The 20,315-nt window shown below is 41.9% G+C and overlaps 1 protein-coding gene across 8 annotated transcripts in view; it reads left to right on the top strand.

Annotated features, from left to right (window-relative positions):
* Positions 1-20,315, top strand: part of htt (huntingtin) — a 216,068-nt gene that overhangs the window by 27,455 nt on the left and 168,298 nt on the right. For all 8 annotated transcript variants that reach the window (XM_080189503.1, XM_080189502.1, XM_080189500.1 and 5 more), the window contains exons 7-9: positions 6,473-6,614; positions 9,921-10,099; positions 12,269-12,473. In XM_080189503.1, coding sequence (XP_080045629.1) covers positions 6,473-6,614; positions 9,921-10,099; positions 12,269-12,473 — 526 coding nt within the window. The remainder of the gene's footprint in view (positions 1-6,472; positions 6,615-9,920; positions 10,100-12,268; positions 12,474-20,315) is intronic.

Here is a 20,315-nt window from a genome sequence, read left to right as displayed (position 1 = left end):
CACCAGCTGTAAGTTCCCTTCCAAGGCAGACACATTTCTGTAGTCAGTGTTCCTTCTCTGGGTCCATTTCCTGGAATTCTCTCCTTAACAGCATTGTGCTGAATAAACTTTAAAGGCTCAAGGAGGCAGCCCGCTGCCACTTTCTCGAGAGCAGTTTGGAAGGGATGCTGGATTTGCAATGACCCTGTGATCCCATCAATGAATAAAAAAACTTGAAGAATATTACTGGATAATGGAGCAAGCAAAGAAATGCAATTACATTAAATAAGTCATGGTGGAGAATTAGCCTGGGCACAGCACAAGAGAGCCGAATGGTTTGCTTCTATTTGCCAGTGCTAGTTTCCTCACCAGATTTCACTAATTAACCCATTTATTCCTGTAATCACTGCCCTTTTAGACTGTTAACGATATCTGTAGAGACCAATAACATTTTTCAAAAAAAATAATTTCCCAGTCACGAAGAAAATTACCAAATATTTCACACGTTAACACTTTTACTGTAATAACCAAACATTATTTAACAGGCACCTAGCACACCAAACTAAAGGAAAGATGCTTTCACATTACCTAACTAATGCAACTAAAATATGCCTTATAAAGCGTAATTGATTTTACACCACACTTGTGACAGGTTTGTAGCATTAAAGCCTAAATCTGAAATTACTCTAATTTCTAGTTGGCTCACTCCTCCTGCAACAACAGGTTAGATATTCCGGTGTTCTTTTGAAAATGGTTTTGCTCAACCCAAGTGTTTCAAAACAGATTGCCACCAGCAAGGCCCACCACAGTGACTCTCTGTTCCTTAAATCCTCAAATGTCTTGTCTGTTCTGTACTCTTAGAGCAGAGAACCCAGCAGCTTGGTTGGTTGCTACTTCATAGCAGTTGCTGTTCTCCGCACCCCTGCCCCCTCTCTGACTCCTTTCAGGAGGTTTGGGTTTTTTTCCCCATCAGCTCAACCTGTTTCCAGACAGGTTTATTATGATCACTGTCCTCCTTTCAGAACATTCTGTTTGATCTTATATTTAAAGTGACATTTTGAAACATAACAGCTCTGTGAAGTTTCACATTCATAAAGAGACTAAAGTTTGCCTGTAATCTTGACTCTTCTCCTTCTCACTTTGGGCCAGTTCCATCTGCACACTCTTTACTGCTTGCATTTCTCTTGGACTGATGCTGAGAATTCGATAGAGGACTCCCTGGTATTGCTTGACCGACGTGTTGTAAATATCTGGAGAACGTAGTTCCAGCTATGTATTGCAATATTAGCTTTTCAAGTAGTTTTGCAAAATTGCTTAGTCATTGATGCTTGAAGCTCTAGCAATTTGTTGGTGTCAGCTAAGTTTCAAGACTAGATTGCGATCGCAATCCACTATTATTTTATAGCACACGCCGCTTTAATGGACTTTTGGAACAATGTTTTATGTTGGCATATTCACTTACTGGATATAGGCATCATTGGCAAGACTGGCATCTGTTACCAAACCGTAGTTGACCTGAGATGATGATGGGCTTTTGCCTTAAACTGTGTTATGGTTAATATAACTCAGTAGTTAAAAGACTTAACCATGTTGGTCTAAGATTGGAGTCCTATACAGAGCAGACTGGGTAAGGATAACAGGTTTTCTTTCCCAAAGGACGTTAGTGAACCGGTTGGATTTTTACAACAATCCAACAGTTTTGTAGTCACTAAATAGCTGACCCTATGTTCTGAGACCATGGCTTTGTGTCCTTGAGTACCCAGCCAGGGGAAACTTTTTCGTCAGCATTTAATCAGCTCCTGAAGAACTTTATATATTTGCCTAGCCTGCTCAATCTCTCTTCCTCAGTCAGTCACCTGTTATCAGGAGCTAGTCCACTAAGCCTTTGATGTGCTTCCTTTAGAATTAAGTTATCCTTCCTTGGGTAAGGAGACTTAGTACTCCAGATACGGCCTAATCAATGCCCAGTGCATTTCAGATTCAGGAGAATACCTGGGTTAAATGTTAAATTACGATGGCATGATTGGTACAGGCACAAGGAGCCTGAATGACCTCTTGTTTTGTGTGATTCTATGATAAATCAACCTGGTATTGACATATGTTTAGATGGTTGAGGATTGATCTAATGGAGATGTTTAAAGTGATAGAGATTTGATAGAGAGGGTGTAGCGGAATACAGAACTAAGCGGCATAATTGTAAAATCAGGAAGTACTTTGAGTCTGCACCGACAATCGGGCAATGGGCCGAAGGGCCTTTTCTGCACTGTATGATTCTACAAACAGGTTTTATAAATTGCCATTGATGTGAAATTCCACAGCTTCCAGAGATTGAATGCATAATGTAATGTAAGTGACAACAAATGGTTGCCCTTGTTCAGAGTATTAAGTTAGAACATAAGAACATAAGAAATAGGAGCAGGAGTAGGCCAACTAGCCCTTCGAGCCTGCCCCGCCATTCAGTAAGATCATGGCTGATCTGTCGTGGCTCAGTTCCACATTCCCGCCCTCTCCCCATAACCCTTAATCCCCTCTCTTATCAAAAACCCATCAACCCGCGTCTTAAAAATATTTAGCGAGGCAGCCTCCACCACTTCAACGGGCAGAGAATTCCAGAGATTCACCACCCTTTGAGTGAAGAAGTTCCTCCTCAACTCTGTTCTAAACAGCCCCCCCTTTATCTTGAGGCTGTGCCCCCTAGTCCTGCTATCCTTTCTGAGCGGGAAGAGTCTCTCCACCTCTATCCTATCCATCCCATTCATCATCTTATACGTCTCAATGAGATCTCCCTTCATTCTTCTAAACTCTAACGAGTACAAGCCTAATTTATTCAGCCTCTCCTCATAGCTCAACCCCCTCAACTCCGGTATCAGCCTAGTAAACCTCCTCTGCACTCCCTCCAAGGCCAAAATATCCTTGCGTAAGTACGGCGCCCAAAACTGCACACAGTACTCCAGCTGCGGCCTCACCAATGCCCTATACAGCCGCAACTTCCAAGCTGCTTCATGGAATGTGATGGTGGGTGGGGGTTGCTGGTGGTGGTGGGAGCGCATTGGCTAACAGGCAGAAAACAGTAGGAATAAATGGGTCATTCTTGCGTTGGCAGGCAGTGGCTTTGGGGTACCACAGCAATCAGTACTTGGGCCCCAGCTGGTCACAATACACATCAATGATTTCGATGTGGGGTCCAAATGTAATATTTCCAAATTCTTGCATGATACAAAGTTTATTAGTCACAGGTCAGCTTACATTAATGCTGCAATGAAGTTGCTGTGAAAATATGTGTTGTGAGGAAAATGTAGAGTGGCTACCGGAGGATTTGGACACTCGTGAGTGGGCAGGAATGTGGCAGATGGGCTATAATATGGAAAATGTAAGATAATCCACTTTGGTAGAAGGAACAGGTGTGCAGAATATTTCTCAAATGGTAAGAAATTAGAAAGTGTAGATGTACAAAGGGATTTGGGTGTTCTTGTTCATGAGTCACTGAAGAATAGCGTAGAGGTGCAGCAAGTTATTATTCAGGTTAATGGAATGTTAGCCTTTATCACGAGTGCAGGAGTAATGAGGTCTTGTTTCAGTTGTATAGAACATAGAACAAAGAATAGAACAGCACAGAAACGGGCCCTTTGGCTCTCCAAATCTCTGTTGACTATGATGTCCTAACTAAACTTAAAAACCCTCCTGTCCTTACTCAGTCCATATCCCTCTATTCCTTCTCTATTCATGTACCTGGAGTACTGTGTGCAGTTTTGGTCTCCTTACCTCAGAATATTCTTGTCATTAAGGGAAGTGAGTGCAAAGAAGGTTCACCAGACTTGTCCCCTCATTCTTATGAAGCCTTATGAAGAGATATTGGGTAAACTGAGTCATTTTGAAGAATGAGAGGTGATATCATTGAAAGCTACAAAATACTTAAAAGAATAGATTGGGTAGATCCAGATATGATGTTTCCTTTGATTGGAGAGATTGAACCGAGGGCACAATTTCAAAATAAGGGGGATAGCACTTCGGACCCAGATGAGGGGAAATGTCTTTACCCAGAAGGTTGTGAATCTTTGGAATTCTTTATCCCAGATGGCTGTGGAAACTCAGTCATTGAGTATGTTTAAAAGTAGATTGATAAATTTTTAATAAACAATAACATAAAGGGTTATGTGGATAGTATGGGTAAAGGACATTGAAGTGTCCAATCAACCATAATCATATTGAATGGCGGCGCAGGCTCGATGGGCTGAATGGCCTATTCCTGTTCCTACACTTCATTACTATATTTATTTGTGACAAGTAGGCTTACATTTGCACTGCAATGAAGTTACTGTGAAAATCCCCCAGTCGCCACAATATGGCACCTGTTAGGGGACACTGAGGGAGAATTTAACATGGCCAGTGCATCTAACCCGCACATCTTTTGGACTGTGGGAGGAAACCCACGCAGACACAAGGAGAATGTGCAGACTCCACATACAGTGACCCAAGTCTGGAATCGAGCCCGGATCTCTGGTGCTGAGAGGCAGCAGTGCTAACCACTGTGCCACCGTTCCGCATTGGACGTTGATCAGGAATAAAGATGAGAGGAGGTAGCTAAGGTGCATTCGGATGTTACAAAGCTTTGTGGAGGGTTTGGAAGTAAGAAGTATGGGAAGATTGAAGATTTGGAACTGGGGCAGGGACCTGATCAGTTTGCTGATTCTGGGATTGCAATTGGTGTTTTTATTCAACCCACATGAACTGTAAAGATTTAAATGGGAATTGTATGCTATGTATTGGAAGGAAGAGTAATTTTATTCTGGTCTTCAAACTAGAAGTAAGTCATATTTACTGACCAAGGGCCCCTAAGAGACTACAGATTTGTCATTGTTGAAAGATGGGTTTGATAATAGATGAGCTGTTCCCTCCATATTTTTAAAAAATTCAAGTCTTTGTTCTGTTTGTGCTATGAAGCTAGATCTCCAAATGGTCTTGTTAATACCCGAGCTGTAAAAATGCCAGAGCAGCTCATGTGTTATTACTGACGTCTGGGGAATTCAGCGGTGCATCATGAGCTAAATCTAGTGGCTGATGTCATGTATTTTCTCTCGCTTTCTCTTGAGTCTTTCTTCTGAGCCGGATGGCACTTGGAGCTCCTTGATTGGATAAAAACACATCCTTTCAGGGTCTGTTCCACAAGTTCAGACTATATCATTTTCGTCCAAATATTTTCACATTAGGTGGCATGCAAATTTTGGGAGATGATACATGAGAAAAAAGGATTCTTAATTTTGAAGCTAAAGAAACCTTGTGTAAAACAAATGTAGCTTTCTGGTTTCCACGTTTTCATTGTTTCCACTTGTCCTATTTGTGCAGTTGTAGTTGCTTTGATCAAGGCTTTTTTGTAACTAGAATCACTACAGTGCAGAAGAAGGCCATTCGGCCCATCAAGCCTGTACCACTGACAGTCTCACCCAAGCCCTATCCCTGCAACTCCTGTATTATTCCCCTCACACTAAGGGCAATTTAGCATGGCAATTCACCTAACCTGCACATCTTTGGACTGTGGGAGGAAACTGGAACAGCCAGAGGAAATCCACACAGATTCAGGGAGAATGTGCAAACTCCACACAGACGGTCACCCAAAGCTGGAATTGAACCTGGGTCCCTGGCGCTGTGAGGCAGCAGTGCTAACCACTGTACCATTATGCTGCCCGTAATAACATTAAGGCTCAATGTAAATTGTGATCAATTCCCTTCACAATAAATGATAACATTAACTTTCCTAATTGTAGTAGCCTGTTGTAATTCATGCACTAGGACACCCAGATCACTCTGCATCGCAGAGCTCTGCAATTTTGCACATTTGGATAAGATACTACTTTTTTATTCTTCCTTCCAACATGGACAATTTCACATTTGCCCACATTATACTCCATTTGCTAGATTTTTGCCCACTCAGGCTATCTGTGTCTCTTTGAAGCCTCCACACATATTCTTCACAATTTAATTTCCTACCTTTCTTTGTGTTGTCAGCAAATTTAGCAACCGTACCTTCACCCAAGTCATATATATAAATTGCTTAAAAAAAAATTGAGGTCCCAACACTTTCTTGTGCTTTCAAATCCCTCCAGGACCTCATGCCTTCCTTTCTGTCTAGTCTCCAATCTCATACGTTTTTAAAAATTAAAAGCACTATATAAATACAAATTGTTCTTTAAGTTATGGCATGAATGCAAGTTGTTGACAAGTTATCCTCTGGTTAAAACAGTGTCTTAACAAAACACACAAAAGGATAATTTCTTGAGGTAAGTTTTTCAGAAATTGAAGTAATATTGTAGAATTCTGCAAGTGTTTATAGCAACATCAGTGTTGTACTGAAATGTATGCTGAGAATTTATTATGTTGTATACTATCTGGTGGGTCTCACATTAAAATAGAATTTTAATTTTAATTGGAATTTCTCCCAGAGCTGTTGTACAACTGCAGAGTTTTTAATCATCTGTATTTATTTTCAAACTTTCAGATGTTGTTGAAGACCTTTATTGGGAACCTTAAATCAAGTTCACCAACCATTCGAAGGACTGCAGCCAGCTCTGCTGTTAGCATCTGTCAGCATTCGAGAAAAACGCAATACTTCTACACTTGGCTGTTAAATGTGCTTTTGGGTATGACACGTACGGTCAGACATTATTGTTAGAAGTTTGCTTGTGAATTAGTTTCAAGTTATTTTTCTTTCATTCTGTTTGTTGACGTCATGCACAAATTTGGCAGTTTTTTTTAAACCAATCCCTAATTGCCCTTGGGAAGGTGGCGGTGATGAACATTCTATTTAAATCGTTATCGTCCGGGTAGTGAAGGTACTTCCCCAGCGCTATTCTAAGCTTTGCCCATGAAAGAACGGAGATGCGTTCCCACTCAGTTATTGTGTGGATTGGCATTGCCACTGTTCCCACAATGTTGCTGCTCTTAGTGCCCTCTTTCGTGTTTGAAATGGTATTGTTCATCAGAGTCTTAAAAAATTTCACAGCTTAATCTGCTTCTGGTGCTTTATCTTCACCTTGAAGGTCAAGCTGACTACAAAATAATCCAATCCCTGTTGTGAGGGATTTATTCTGAGAGCAGGCGAAGTTCAGACAACGGTTCATGGGGAAGCACGTTCAGAATAAAGTTCTTTTGAAGGAAGTGGGTGAAAGCAATACAGGAAAGATAGAGTGCAAGCAAGAGGGAAAGAAAGAAATCATAGAATCCCAACGGTGCAGGAGGAGGCCATTCAGCCCATTGAACCTGTACCGACCACAATCCCACCCAGGCCCTACCCTGTAACTGCATGTATTTACCCTGCTAATCCTGCTACGTTAAGGGCCAGTTTAGCATGGTCATTCCACCTAACTTGCATATGTATGAATTATGGGAGGAAACTGGGGCACCCGGAGAAAACTCATGCAGACACGGAGAATGTGCAAATTCCACAGACATTCACCCAAGGCTGGAATTGAACTCAGGTCCCTGGTCTGTGAGGCAGCAGTGCTAACCACTAACCATGCCACCCATAAGAAAATTGCTCAGACAGTTAGCAGTTAATGAATGAGAAATAAAACTCAGCAATCAGCTTTAACAGTGAAAAGTAAAGCACCTCATGCGCTGTCTGTTGCTGCATAAACAAATGTAGCAGGCTGTTTTATGCAGGACAAAATCCTGCCAACACTTAGAGGAATCACTGGTTGACCTGTTCTTAATGGTTGCTTTGGGTACCCTATACACAGAGCTTGCTTAGCCAACTGAAATCCAAGGAACTGGAGCTCGCTTAAAGCCCGGATCAGCTGAATATGGCTTGCAGTACTGCATTGCAGAACCCTTACTTGGTAAAACTGGTGCCGTTATCCTGAGTCTCTGGCAGTATGTTTTTATGATGGTGGTGTTACTATTCTTCAAGTACCTTCTTGGGATCTCTCCATCGTAAACTACTATGGAGGGAGAATGGTGAACAGTACAGCACAGGAACAGGCCCTTCGGCCCACCAAATCTGTTCCAACACAGATGCCTCTTCAATTTTTTTTCCCTCTGTGGCCCAAATACCTCTATTCCCTGCCTAGTCATGTATCTACAGTAAGCAGTCTCAAGACACCAGGTTAAAGTCCAACCAGTTTTTGATAGTAAACCCACAAGCTTTTGGGATTTGCCCCTTCATCAGGTGAGTGGAGAGTTATGGAGATGCTGCAACTTTTAAGACCCTTGTCAGACTCCCCTTGGAGTGAAGGATGTGGAAGCTATTGAGAGGGTGCAGAGGAGATTTACAAGGATGTTGCCTGGATTGGGTGGCATGCCTTATGAGGATCGGTTGAGGGAGCTAGGTCTTTTCTCCCTGGAGAGACGAAGGTTGAGAGGTGACCTGATGGAGGTTTATAAGATGTTGAGAGGGATAGATAGGGTGGATTTTCGGAGGCTATTTCCCAGGGCTGAAATGGTCGCTACGAGAGGACGCAGGTTTAAGGTGCTGGGGAGCAGGTACAGAGGAGATGTCTGGTAAGTTTTTCACTGAGGGTGGTGAGTGAGTGGAATCGGCTGCCGTCGGTGGTGGTAAAGGTGAACTCGTTGGGGTCTTTTAAGAGACTTCTGGATGAGTACATGGGATTTAATGGGATTGTGGGTTATAGATAGGCCTGGTAGGTAGGGATATGATCGGCGCAACTTGTGGGCCAAAGGGCCTGTTTGTGCTGTAGTGTTTTATGTTATATTCTCTGACAATCCTCTATCTGCTACTCCCCAATTTTTATACCATCTGCAAATGTGGGAAAATGAAGGTTGTCCACTTTAGCAGGAATTATAGAAAAGCAGAATATTATGGAGAGACACTAAAGAACGTTGCAGTACACAGCCACCTGAATATGCTTGTACATGAATACAGAAATTTGGTACGCAGGTACAGCAAGCAAATTAGGAACGCAAGTGGTATATTTGCTTTTGTTCAAAGGGGTTTTGTTATAAAACTAAATGAGTAATACCAGAAGTATGTGGGGCATACTAGACTACAGACTAGAGCACAGTATGCATTTAAGTTTGCTTACCATACTTGTCCTGGATAGGAATGCAGTAAAAATTCGCCAGGTTCCTGGGATGAGGGGATTGTTCTGTGAAGAGAGATTGTGTATGCTAGTCTTATATTCTCCAGAGTTGAGTAAAATGAAGGCTGGTTTAAGGGCATTGACCAGGTAAATGCTGAGAAAATTGAATTTGGGGTCACAGTATTTGGGGGGGAAAAAAGTCAGCCATTTAGGACTTCAGCGAAAGGGTTGTGAATCTTTGGAATTTTCTATCTCAAAGCTGCGGATGCTCGATCGTTCAATATATTCAAAACAGAAGGCCAATAGATGATGGAGTTGAGCTGGAAGATTTGGCTGTGATTTTATTCAATGATGGAGCAGATTCGAAGGCCTATTCCAGTTCCTGTTTGTTTTTAATTTTAAACCCTGAGCCCATCTGAATTTTTGAAAATATATTAACATTTCATCACAAATTAATATGACAACATGAATAGAATGTTATCTTGCTGCCTCATGAAAGCAATGCCAGCCAGTTGTCATAATTTCATATTTGCTTAGCTGCAATCTGTGGTGTCTGCCAAATGATTTTAGCAACTCAAAATGAAATGAAATGATTGCTTATTAAAGGCTGGTTAGCACTGCTGTCTCACAGCGCCAGGAACCCGGCTTTGATTCCTGGTTTGCATCACTGTTGATGCGGAGACTGCATGTTTTCCCCGTGTGTGCGTGGGCTTTCTCCAGGTGCTCCGGTTTCCTCCCACAGTCTGAAAGACGTGCTGGTTAGGTGTATTGGCCATGCTAAATTCTCCCTCTGTGTACCCGAACAGGTGCCGGAGTGTGGCAACTAGGGGATTTTCACAGTAACCTCATTGCTGTGTTAATGTCGGCTTACTTGTGACACTGATGAATAAACTTTATTTTCAACTGCAGGCTTTATGGTTCCTGTGGAAGAAGACCGACCTACTCCACTTATTTTGGGAGTAATGCTCACCCTGCGGTATCTGATGCCTTTACTGCGGCAACAAGTGAAGGACACTAGTCTACGAGGTAGCTTTGGTGTGACCCGGAAGGAGGCTGAAATCTCCCCTTCCTTGGAGCAGCTCATCCAGGTATGGCATTCAGATCAAACGTGATGGAAGTGCACTTCATTTGGATCAAATCTGCAGATTTGAAGTTTCAAGTTTAATTCTGCTACCATTATAAAATACGTGGATCCATTTTACCTGAATCAAGCAAATCTTGTCTTAAAATCTCATGATTTAGCTCTCTCTATTTTATTAAATTTATGCTTTCATAGGATATAGGCAATGTTGGCTAGGGCATTTATAGCCTATTTTACCCATCAGAAGGTGGTGAAACACCTTCCTGAACTGCTGCGGTGCGTGGGGTGTAGGAACACCCACAGTTGCCACTAGCAATATGCATGTTACATCTATTTATGTATCTGTTGTTAAATATGTACAGTGGGCGATGGTGGCAGAGTGGTAATGTCAGTGTACTAGGATTCCAGGATTCCAGTAGCCCAGGCTAATGCTCTGGGGAAGTAGGTTCAAGCCCCACCATGGCAGCTGGTGGAATTTGAATTCGGCTTAAAGAAAAATTAGTTCAAGGAATGTGGGCATCACTGGCTATACAAGCATTTTATTGCCCATCACTGATTTGCCCTTGAGAAGGTTGTGGTGAGCCACCGCCTTGAACTGCTGCAGTCATTGTGGTGTAGATATGTCCACAGTGCTGTTAAGGAGGGAATTTGAGGATTTTAACCCAGTGTTGATGATTAATGCATCTGGCAGTGAAAGCTAGTTTCATTAATTATGACAAGACTATCATTGATTGTGGTAAAATCCCATCTGTTTTTCCTTGTTTTGGGGAAGGAAATCCACCATCCTTACCTGGTCTGGCTTGCACGTGACTCTAGATCCACAGCAATGTCATTGACTCTTAGTTGCCCTCTGAAGTGGCCTATCAAGCCACTCAGCTGAAGGCCAGTGAGGGATGGATAATATAAGCTGGTCTTTGTAGCAATGATGTGGGTATGCCGGCGTTGGACTGGCGTAAACACAGTAAAAAGTCTGACAACACCAGGTTTTAGTCCAACCTATTTATTTGATAATATACTATCAAATAAATAGGTTGGACTAAAACCTGGTGTTGTCAGACTTTTTACTTTGTAGCAATGCCCATACTAGAGACCCAGGTTCAATTTCAGCCTCCAGCCCCATTCTCCCCATGTCTGTGAGATTCCTCCGGGTACTCTGCTTTCCTCCCACACTCCAAAGATTTGACAGAATAGGATCTCTGCAGTCCAGGAGGAGGCCATTCAGCCCATCGAGTCTGCACCAATCACAATCCCACCCAAGTCCTATTCCTGTAACCCCACATTTTTACCCTGCTAATTCCCTCCGATGCTAAGGGACAATTTAGCATGGCCAATCAATGTAACCCACACATCTTTGGCGTGTGGGAGGAAACCCACACAGAGACAGGGAGAATGTGCATACTCCGCACAGACTGTAACCAGAGGCTGGAATTGAACCCAGGTCCCTGGTGTTGTAAAGCAGCAGTGCTAACCACTGTGCCACTGCGCAGCCCCGTGCAGGTTAGGTTGACTGGCCATGCTAAATTGCCTTTGGTGTCGGGGGGATGAGCAGGGTAAATATATTGGATGGGGTAGGATTGTTGTTAATGCAAGTTTGATGGGCAGAATGGCTTCCTCCTGCACTGTGGGATTCTATAATTCTTTGATTTCTATGAATAAAACAAATGTTGGGGCACATCTGGCATTGCCCAAAATCACAAGCAGTAGTGAGGTAACTGACCAAATAATTGATTTAGCAGGGCACCAGGGAGAACTTTCTTGCTTGTCCTCAAATTTTGGCTTTGGGATATTTTGCATCTTTCTGAGCAGGAACCCAGGGCTTGGTTTAATGTCTCAACACCTTCAAGTGCAGCACTCTTTCAGTTTCATATTCAGATGTGCATTCAAGCATGTTCTGGTTCAAAAAAAAGTAAAAAGCTTGCATAAAAGGCAAGAACTTTCAAATGGTGAAAATAAGGTGAAAATCTTGCCCTGATGAAAGCTGAGATTTGTAGTGTTATTCTGCATTATCTCTTTCGTGTGGCTAATTGACCTACAGTGGGTGCGTAGCATTCTCTTTGCTAGTAATATTTTGAAAGAAATAAATTCGAGCTGTGTTTAATAGAACATTTGCATTGTTTGTGCTAGCATAGTGACCAGATGCCAAGCACCATCACACTCTTGTTTCCTTTGGTTACAGGCATATGAATTAACACTACACTATACCCAGCACCGGGACCACAATGTGGTGACGGCAGCCTTGGAAATGCTGCAGCAACTGTTTCGTACCCCTCCTCCAGAGCTACTCCGGGCCCTGACGACTCCCAGCAGCATTACCAGAGTTAGCATTGTTCGTGATGACAGCTCAAACCGTGTTCGCAGTGGCAGCATTGTGGAACTGATAGGCAAGTCACCTGAACATTGCTCTTCCCTCTGTGTCTCTGTGTGTGCTTGTGCTCATGTAGCAAGTGTGTGTGCACTGATGCCGTTAATTAAGTTTGTCAACTGCTTTTTCTTTCATCATAATAAGCAATTAAACCCAATATGTTGATCCTAAGCCATTGCTAGTAATCAAGACAGGTGGGTAGAATTAAGATACAATTTGGTCATGATCTAATCGGGGCAGAATGGCTGCTGTCTATTGACACATTCTTTGAGTAAATGACAGCTAAATTGTTTTAAAATTCAGTGGATAAATGCACCAAACTTAACTGCCATTTGCTGACAAGTAGAAGTATAAAGTGATTCTTAAGCTAAATAAATACATTAATGCATTAGCAAGTGCCTGTTAGAATTTAGGACACTTTCTATCCTTCATCTTGATGCAGATTCAAGAAATATTGAGACATCTGATCAGTAACTTTTATTCTTAATCGTGCCAATATAACCTGTTATTTGAAGTCTCCGTGAGATTGACGTCAAATCACATTACAGACTTAGCTTTCATCCAGGCTGGTGAACAGACTTATCCCCATTCTTCTGAATAGTCCTTGGTTAAATTAGATGGAATGTTCCTAAAGTACATTACGTGTTGTATGGTTGATTGCTGAGTCCAAAGTGTCTTTATTTGCTGTGTATATGTTGTCAGTATATCAACTTGTCCCAGAGGTGAAGTCGGTTGCTATCATTGAATCCATATGCCAATTAAAGGCTTTTAGCTTTATTACATTCTGGATGGTCCCCATGCCTGAATGACAATTCGATGGCATTCTTCGTAGTCTTTAATCCCTTATCCCTTCCAATCTTCATTGTAAAAAGGGGACTTATTCTGTCCTAACAGTCCCTGGATGTCTTCCAGATAACTTCAATAAACAATATTTCATTTACACACACCCCAGTTTGGTTGTGTCTGTGCAGTGTGTTTTAATGTAGCACATACAGTTATTCCAGCTTAATAATGTGATGCCAACTCTTTTATTCGAGTCAGGGAATGCTAAAAAAGGATGCCATCATCCTGAGTGCTTAAGTTCTATATTTCAAATCTTTCTAGTTGAGTTTCCTCCATATGTTGTTTCTGATTTGCTAATAGAGGAACCTGAAAGCAGGGCAGAATCAATTTCATAGTTTTGTCTTGGTTTAAGATATTTGGTGGGGAGAGCGAAATGCAATTTAATTCCATCACTCAATGCAAAGGCAGGGTTAATGCTGTTTAATTGTTGGGTACCAGCTGCACATGGAAGCAGAGCGAGTTCCCTGCTTCTACTACAATCTGAGTTAGGGATACAGAGTGAAAATCAGCTGGATCCATCCGGTGACTGGCTGGAAAACATGTAAGTGTAGACATTTGATCAGGACAGAATCTGGCTTTGCTGTGAGTGTCCACTCAACTTCTTTCCCCCTGCAACTTCAACAGTCAACTATTGTGTTAACTTGCGTAGGAATGCTTATTCTGAATAAGATACTGGAGTGTAACTGGTATCTGTGATACTGTACCACAGGAACAGTTAACAGGGAGGAGGAAGATGGGTACAAAATTAAGAGAGTTGGAGGAAAGTAAAAACATAGGAAGTGGAGGCCATTTGGCTCTTCAAGCCTGTTCTGCCATTCATCACAATCATGGCCGATTGATCAACTCAGAAGCCTAATCCTGCTTTCTCTCTAAATCCTTTGCTCCCGTTCACTCCAAGTGCTATATCTGGCTGCCTTTTGAATGCATTCAATGTTTTGGCACCAACTACTTCCTGTGGTAATGAATTCCATAGGCTCACCACTCTTTAGGTGAAGAAATGTTTCCTCCTCCTAAATGGTCTACCCTGAATCCTCAGACTGTGACCCCTGGTTCTGGATACCCCCACCATTAGGAACATGCTCACTGCATCTACCCTGTTTAGTCCTGTTAGAATTTTATAAGTCTCTGACATTTACCCTCGTTCATCTGAACTCCAGTGAAAACAATCCTAACCTAGTCAATCTCTCTTCATACATCAGTCCTGCCATCCCCAGGATCAGCCTGGTAAACCTTTGCTGCACTTCCTTGAGAGTAAGAGCATCCTTCCTCAGGATGTGGTGATGCCGGTGTTGGACTGGGGTGGGCACAGTAAGTAGTCTCAACCTGGTTAACCTTTAACCAGGTTAAAGTCCAACAGGTTTATTTGGTAGTGCGAGCTTTTGGAGTGCTGCTCCTTAATCAGGTGAATTAGTAGAATTAAAGTATCTATTATTAAATATTTCTCATTAATGCGGTTCTTTAAACAAAGATGATGATAGTGAAGGTACATAAATTATTAAATAGCCATATCAATATTCTGCAAGTTTAATATGCTTTTTACAGTAAATGCTTTTTCCCTTTATGCTATTATATTTAGAATATAACATTAGATGGATAATTGTAATATATGGAAACATATTACAAGTGTGCAGTGATGCATTTTGGTAGTAAGAACATAGAGAAACACTAATGTGAAGGATAAAATTCTTAGTGGGGCAAGAGCAGAAGTACCTGGGTGTACATGTGCATAGATCATCAAAGGTGGCAGGTGGAAGAGCAATTAGTAAATCATTTTGTATTCTAGGCTTTATTAACAGAGGCATTGTGTACAAGAGCAAGGAGGTTATGCTGAACTTGACACTAGTTATACCTCAGCTGGAATATTATGTTCCGTTCTGGGTGCCACACTAGAGGAAAGATGTGAATGCATTGGAGAGAGAGAGAGAGCAGAACAGGTTTACAAGAATGGTTCCAGGGAAGAGAAACTTCAGTTATGAAGATAGATTGGAGAGGTTGGAACTGTTCTCCTTGGAGAGAAGGTGGCTAAAAGGAAACTTGATAGAGATGCTCAAAATCGTGAGGGGGCTGGACAGAGTAGATAGAGAGAACATAAGAAATAGGAGCACGAGTAGGCCATCTAGCCCTTCGAGCCTGCCCCGCCATTCAACAAGATCATGGCTGATCTGAAGTGGATCAGTTCCACTTTCTTGCTTTCTCCCCATAACCCTTAATTTGCTTGTCTATCAAATTGTTAGATTGTCAAATTGTTCCTGCTCATAAAAAGATCAAGAATGAGTGGGCATAGAAGTAGTGAGTTGAAAAAGAAGTAACTGATGTGAGAAAAGCTTTTTCACACAGCGAGTGGTTTAGATCTGGAATGCATTGTCTGGGAGTGTGGAAGCAGCAGGTTCAATTGAGCTATTCAAGAGGGCATTATATGATTTGAGTAGAAACAATGTGCAGAGGTGTGGGAAAGGCAGGGGCATGGCACTAAGTCGTAATCGTTCGGAGAGCTAGTGCAGATAGATGGGCCGAATGGCGGCTTCTGGCATCGCAACAGCTCTATGATTCTGTGATTATAGAATTATTTTAGTGCTCAGCTAAAAGTTAACAAAACTTGTGGCTAATGGTGATATTAATAACTTCGGATCTACTGATAATCTGAGTTACTCTTATGTTTATTCTGTTATGAAACTGAAAGTTAAAGTTATGCCTCATAGTCATTCAGCACAGAAGGTGGACATTTTGTCCATCATGCCTGTGCTGCCCTTTGAAATCGCTTTCCAATTAGTCGTGTTCCCCTTCTCTCTTATAGCTCTATGCACTTTTCCTGTTAAATATATATCTGATTTCCTTTCTAAAGTTAATTAATTGACCTGCTTTCACTGCCCTATGAGGTGGTGCATTCCAAATCGTAACAACAGTGTAAATTTTCTTTCCCTCATCATCTCTCTGGCTTTTTGTTTGGGAATTCAGCGTTGATAGATTCAGCTGGTTTCAGTGGAAGAGACTGACGAAACATAAGAACATGAGAACTAGGAGCAGGAGTAGGTCATTTGGCCCCTTGAGCCTGCTCCACTGTTCAATGAAGTCATCGTTGATCTTTTCACGGGCTCAGCTCCATTTAACCACCCACTTCACTGGGCAGGGAATTCCAATGATTCACAACCCTTTGTGTGAAGAAGTTTCTCCTTTACTCTCAGTCCTAAACCTGCTCTCCCTTATTTTGAGGCTATGCCCCCTAGTTCTGGTTTCACCTGCCAGTGAAACAATGCCCCCAGCTTCTACCTTACCTATTCCCTTCATAATTTACATATTTCTATGAGATCCCCCTCATTCTCCTAAATTCCAAAGGTGATCAAATATTTGAGTGCTGTTGTGTTTCACTCTAATCCCTTGCACCAGCTGTAGGCAGTGAGGGCTGGAAGAGAGCACGATGTGAATCATGATGTAAATTGGATGAAGTGACCAGGTGAAGAGTGAAGAATTGAAGTTGTGCTGATGAAGCTTTGTGTGCTTTTATTGCATGCTCAGGAGTCTGCAGTGAAGTAATGCACATGATTCTTGGCAGGGCTTCCTGCTAAGTGCAGTTTGTTATGGACAGTATAAAATCTGTGATTTTTTTTTAATGGAACATTTCCAATTTACTGAATTGAAGCAGTCCGTCGTTGCAAATTTTCTAATTGGAAATGAAAAATAATGGAATTGCTCTGCTTTTACTTCCGTGTTAATGGATTTGAGCTGGACTGTCAGGATTTTACAAGACTTGATGGAAATGAAAAATAGTCATGCATCAGCCTGACTTAACAATATCTGTAGCTGTCATAGTCAAATTGCAACACCACTGACTAAATGCTTTGGTCCAAACATGGAACAAAAGAGCTGAACCCAAGAGTTGAGGGTGACTGCCCTTGACATCAAGGCAGGATTTGACTGAGTGTGGCATCAAGGAGTCCATTCCCAAGACATCACTACAGGAGTTCCTCAAGTGGTGTCCTAGTCCAAACCATCTTCAACTGCTTCATCAGTAATCTTCTCTTCACCACAACGTTAGATGTAGGGATGTCTGTTAACCATTCATACCTCTTCAGGTACTAAAGCAGTCAATGTCTACTTGCAGAATGACCTAGAAATCATTAAATCTTGGGATGATGAATGGGAAGATGCCAGGCAATGACCATCTCAAACGAGAGAGTCTAAACATTTTCTTTGACAAAGGGTCATCTGGACTTGAAACATCAGCTCTTTTTTCTCCTTACGGATGATGCCTGACGTGCTGAGGTTTTCCAGCATCGTCTCTTTTTTGGTTTCAGATTCAGCATCTACAGTAATTTGCTTTTATATAACCATTTTGCTTTGATATTCGATAGTATTACCATCCTCAAATCCTCCACTATCAAAATTCTGGCGGTCGCCATTGATCAGACATTGCATTGCACCAGCCATATAAATACTGCGACTACAAAAGCAGGTCAGAGGCTGGGAATCGTACCACGAGTAATTGCCTCCTGGCTCCCAAAGTCTGTGTGCCAATTATAAGACAGCAGTGTGATGGGATGCTGTCCAGTTTGACAGTGCTGTGAGGCTTTCTAGATCACTTAAGGGAAATGAGTGCAGCTCCAACAACAGTCAAGACCTTTGTCACTAAAGCTCAGACAAAGCAATGAACTTGATTGGCACCCCATTTACTACAAGCATTCCCTCCCTCTGCCATCAGCACATAATAACAGTAGCATGTAGCATAATGCCAAACCATCTTTGACAGCACTTCCCAAACCTCTACCACCTAAATGGTACAAGGGCAGCAGGCACGTAGGAATGCAGCCACTACCTGCAAGTTCCCCTCCAGGCCACACACCATCCTGATGTGAAATTATATCACTGTTCCTTGACTGTCACTGGGTCAAAATCCTGGAACAAACTCCCTAACAGTGTAGGGGTTAACTGCACCACATGGAGTGCAACGATTCAAGGAGGTGGCTTTATCCCACTTTCTCGAGGGCAATTAAGGATGGGCGACATGCTGGCCTTGTCGGCGACTCCCACAACAAACAGACACGGAAATGAAATGATTGGCATCCTTTACAAGTGTTTGATCCTTCAGTGCTTGGGCAGTGGGAAACAAACCTCCTGGATTATCAGTTATTGCAGCTCAGTGTGGAGGTAATAGCTGTCAGGTTATGAATTTTGCATCTTATTGGTACTGGATGGCCATGTGTCAGTATTCTTAAATCACATGACTATCCAGTGCTACGTGACTTGGAAAATGGCGACACTCAAGTATTTAGCGAGGACCTATTACCTACTGGAATGCTGACAGATGTTAGATGAATAATTGCCTGCCTAAATTTGTGTGGTCTGTGAATTGATGCACCTTCAATAAGATAATCGCAGTAACAAGGACAAATGGTGATTCCTGCCAAATTTCTCTTGCAATGGGCAGGAGCCCATTTACAAGCAGTGGTTCAGCCAGGAAAGACATTTTCCCAGCAGCTATTGTCTCATTCGCCTCAATGTGTTGACCACCAGTTATCTTCTAAGCTATCTTTGGATGCTGTTATTTGCAACACTGCGATTTTGTGGTCCTGAAGAGAGATATTGTCAGGTTACATCTTGCCAATAGAGTAATGCATTCTGCGCCCAGTGGGAGGATGCATCATTTTGTCTAAAAATAATACATCTTTCTGCTTTTTCTTAAACAAGTGAGAAAATTGTCCACAGCACAGTGGAATTGGTTGAAAACCCTAATGCTCCAATAGGGGCCTTTCTGTGCATTTCAGTATGAGCAGTGGCATCCATTGTACATCATCCTGATGTGATTTGCTTGTAGTATGTTTGCCAACAATCTGCTGTTTATATCATTTTCCATGGCTTGTCTCAAAAGCTTTCTCTGACTATAATTTCAGAGTTTTTTTTCCTCATCACTGGACAGATCCTGAATCCCATGGCAGGGACGACAGCATAACTTCACAGACAGGTGTCAGACAAGGAACCTCCTATGTCCTGTTCCTCTGCGCATTGGGAGGCACCACTGGCCACAAACCAGAAAGCTGGCAATAGGGATTAAGGGTAGTTATTCAGATTGGTAACAAGTAGGACATAGTGATCTGCATCAATTGGTGCAATTGTTACCTGGTTCCATGAGTTTCTGACCGTAAAACCTGGTTTTCCATGCAGTATCTTAATGAAGGCCCTTTAGAAATCCAAACCTATTGCAGCTACTGTAATCTACACGTTTATCACTTCTAGAAAGAATTGAATACAGTTAACCTAATACAAGCTTCTGTTTTGAAATTGTACTGACCAATCTTTGTTATATTTTCAGTTTCTAGCTGTTTTTGAGGTCAGATCTTTGAGTAAGCATTCCACTATCTTTCCTGCCACTGTCATTTAGCTAATTAGTCTATAGTTCCCTGGGCTTGTTCTCCCTTTTTATGCAAAATGTTGATCCAGCCCTCTGACACTATTTTCTATTGAATTCTGTGTGCACATGTGTCCGCTGCTTTGTCTTCCTTAGCACCTTGTAATGTGTGCAGATATAATCCATCTGGACAAGACTTTTTATTCATGCTAAATTTGATTAGATTATCAATTCTCACCTCCCTTTTCTATCCTAAATATCTATAGCAGAAAGGGCCAACAATGATGCAATGTCATTTGCATTGTGTTCTTCTCCCAGGTAAAAACAGCATTTCACACAGAATTGTTCTTTTCTCAAGCCTTGGTATTTACTTTTCAAATTTTATGTGCCATTTTCACTGTTTATAACATGTTTGCTGCCATCTCATTATAGAGGCTGGGCACAGTTTAGGTGAAGAATCTCTCCAGCACACCACTCAGCTTCTTTTAACAGTGTTCTAATTGTTGGGTCTGAATAGAATTAACCATTCTGGCCAAAATGTAAACTAGTGTTCATTGCTGTCGTGAAATTTCAGCTATAGCAAAAATGCTCAATTACACTGACAGATTTTACCCTTTTACATTTGCTTTCAGTCTAAAAAGAGCAACTTGAAGCACGTCAGTAATGAGGTGGTTGCAG

Source organism: Carcharhinus amblyrhynchos, chromosome 5 (genome assembly GCF_965287045.1).
Source record: "Carcharhinus amblyrhynchos chromosome 5, sCarAmb.v2.hapA, whole genome shotgun sequence".
In the NCBI taxonomy this organism is placed as follows: Eukaryota; Metazoa; Chordata; class Chondrichthyes; order Carcharhiniformes; family Carcharhinidae; genus Carcharhinus; species Carcharhinus amblyrhynchos.
The sequence above is the reverse complement of the archived record's forward strand: the minus strand, read 5'-3'. Positions and strand labels throughout refer to the sequence as shown.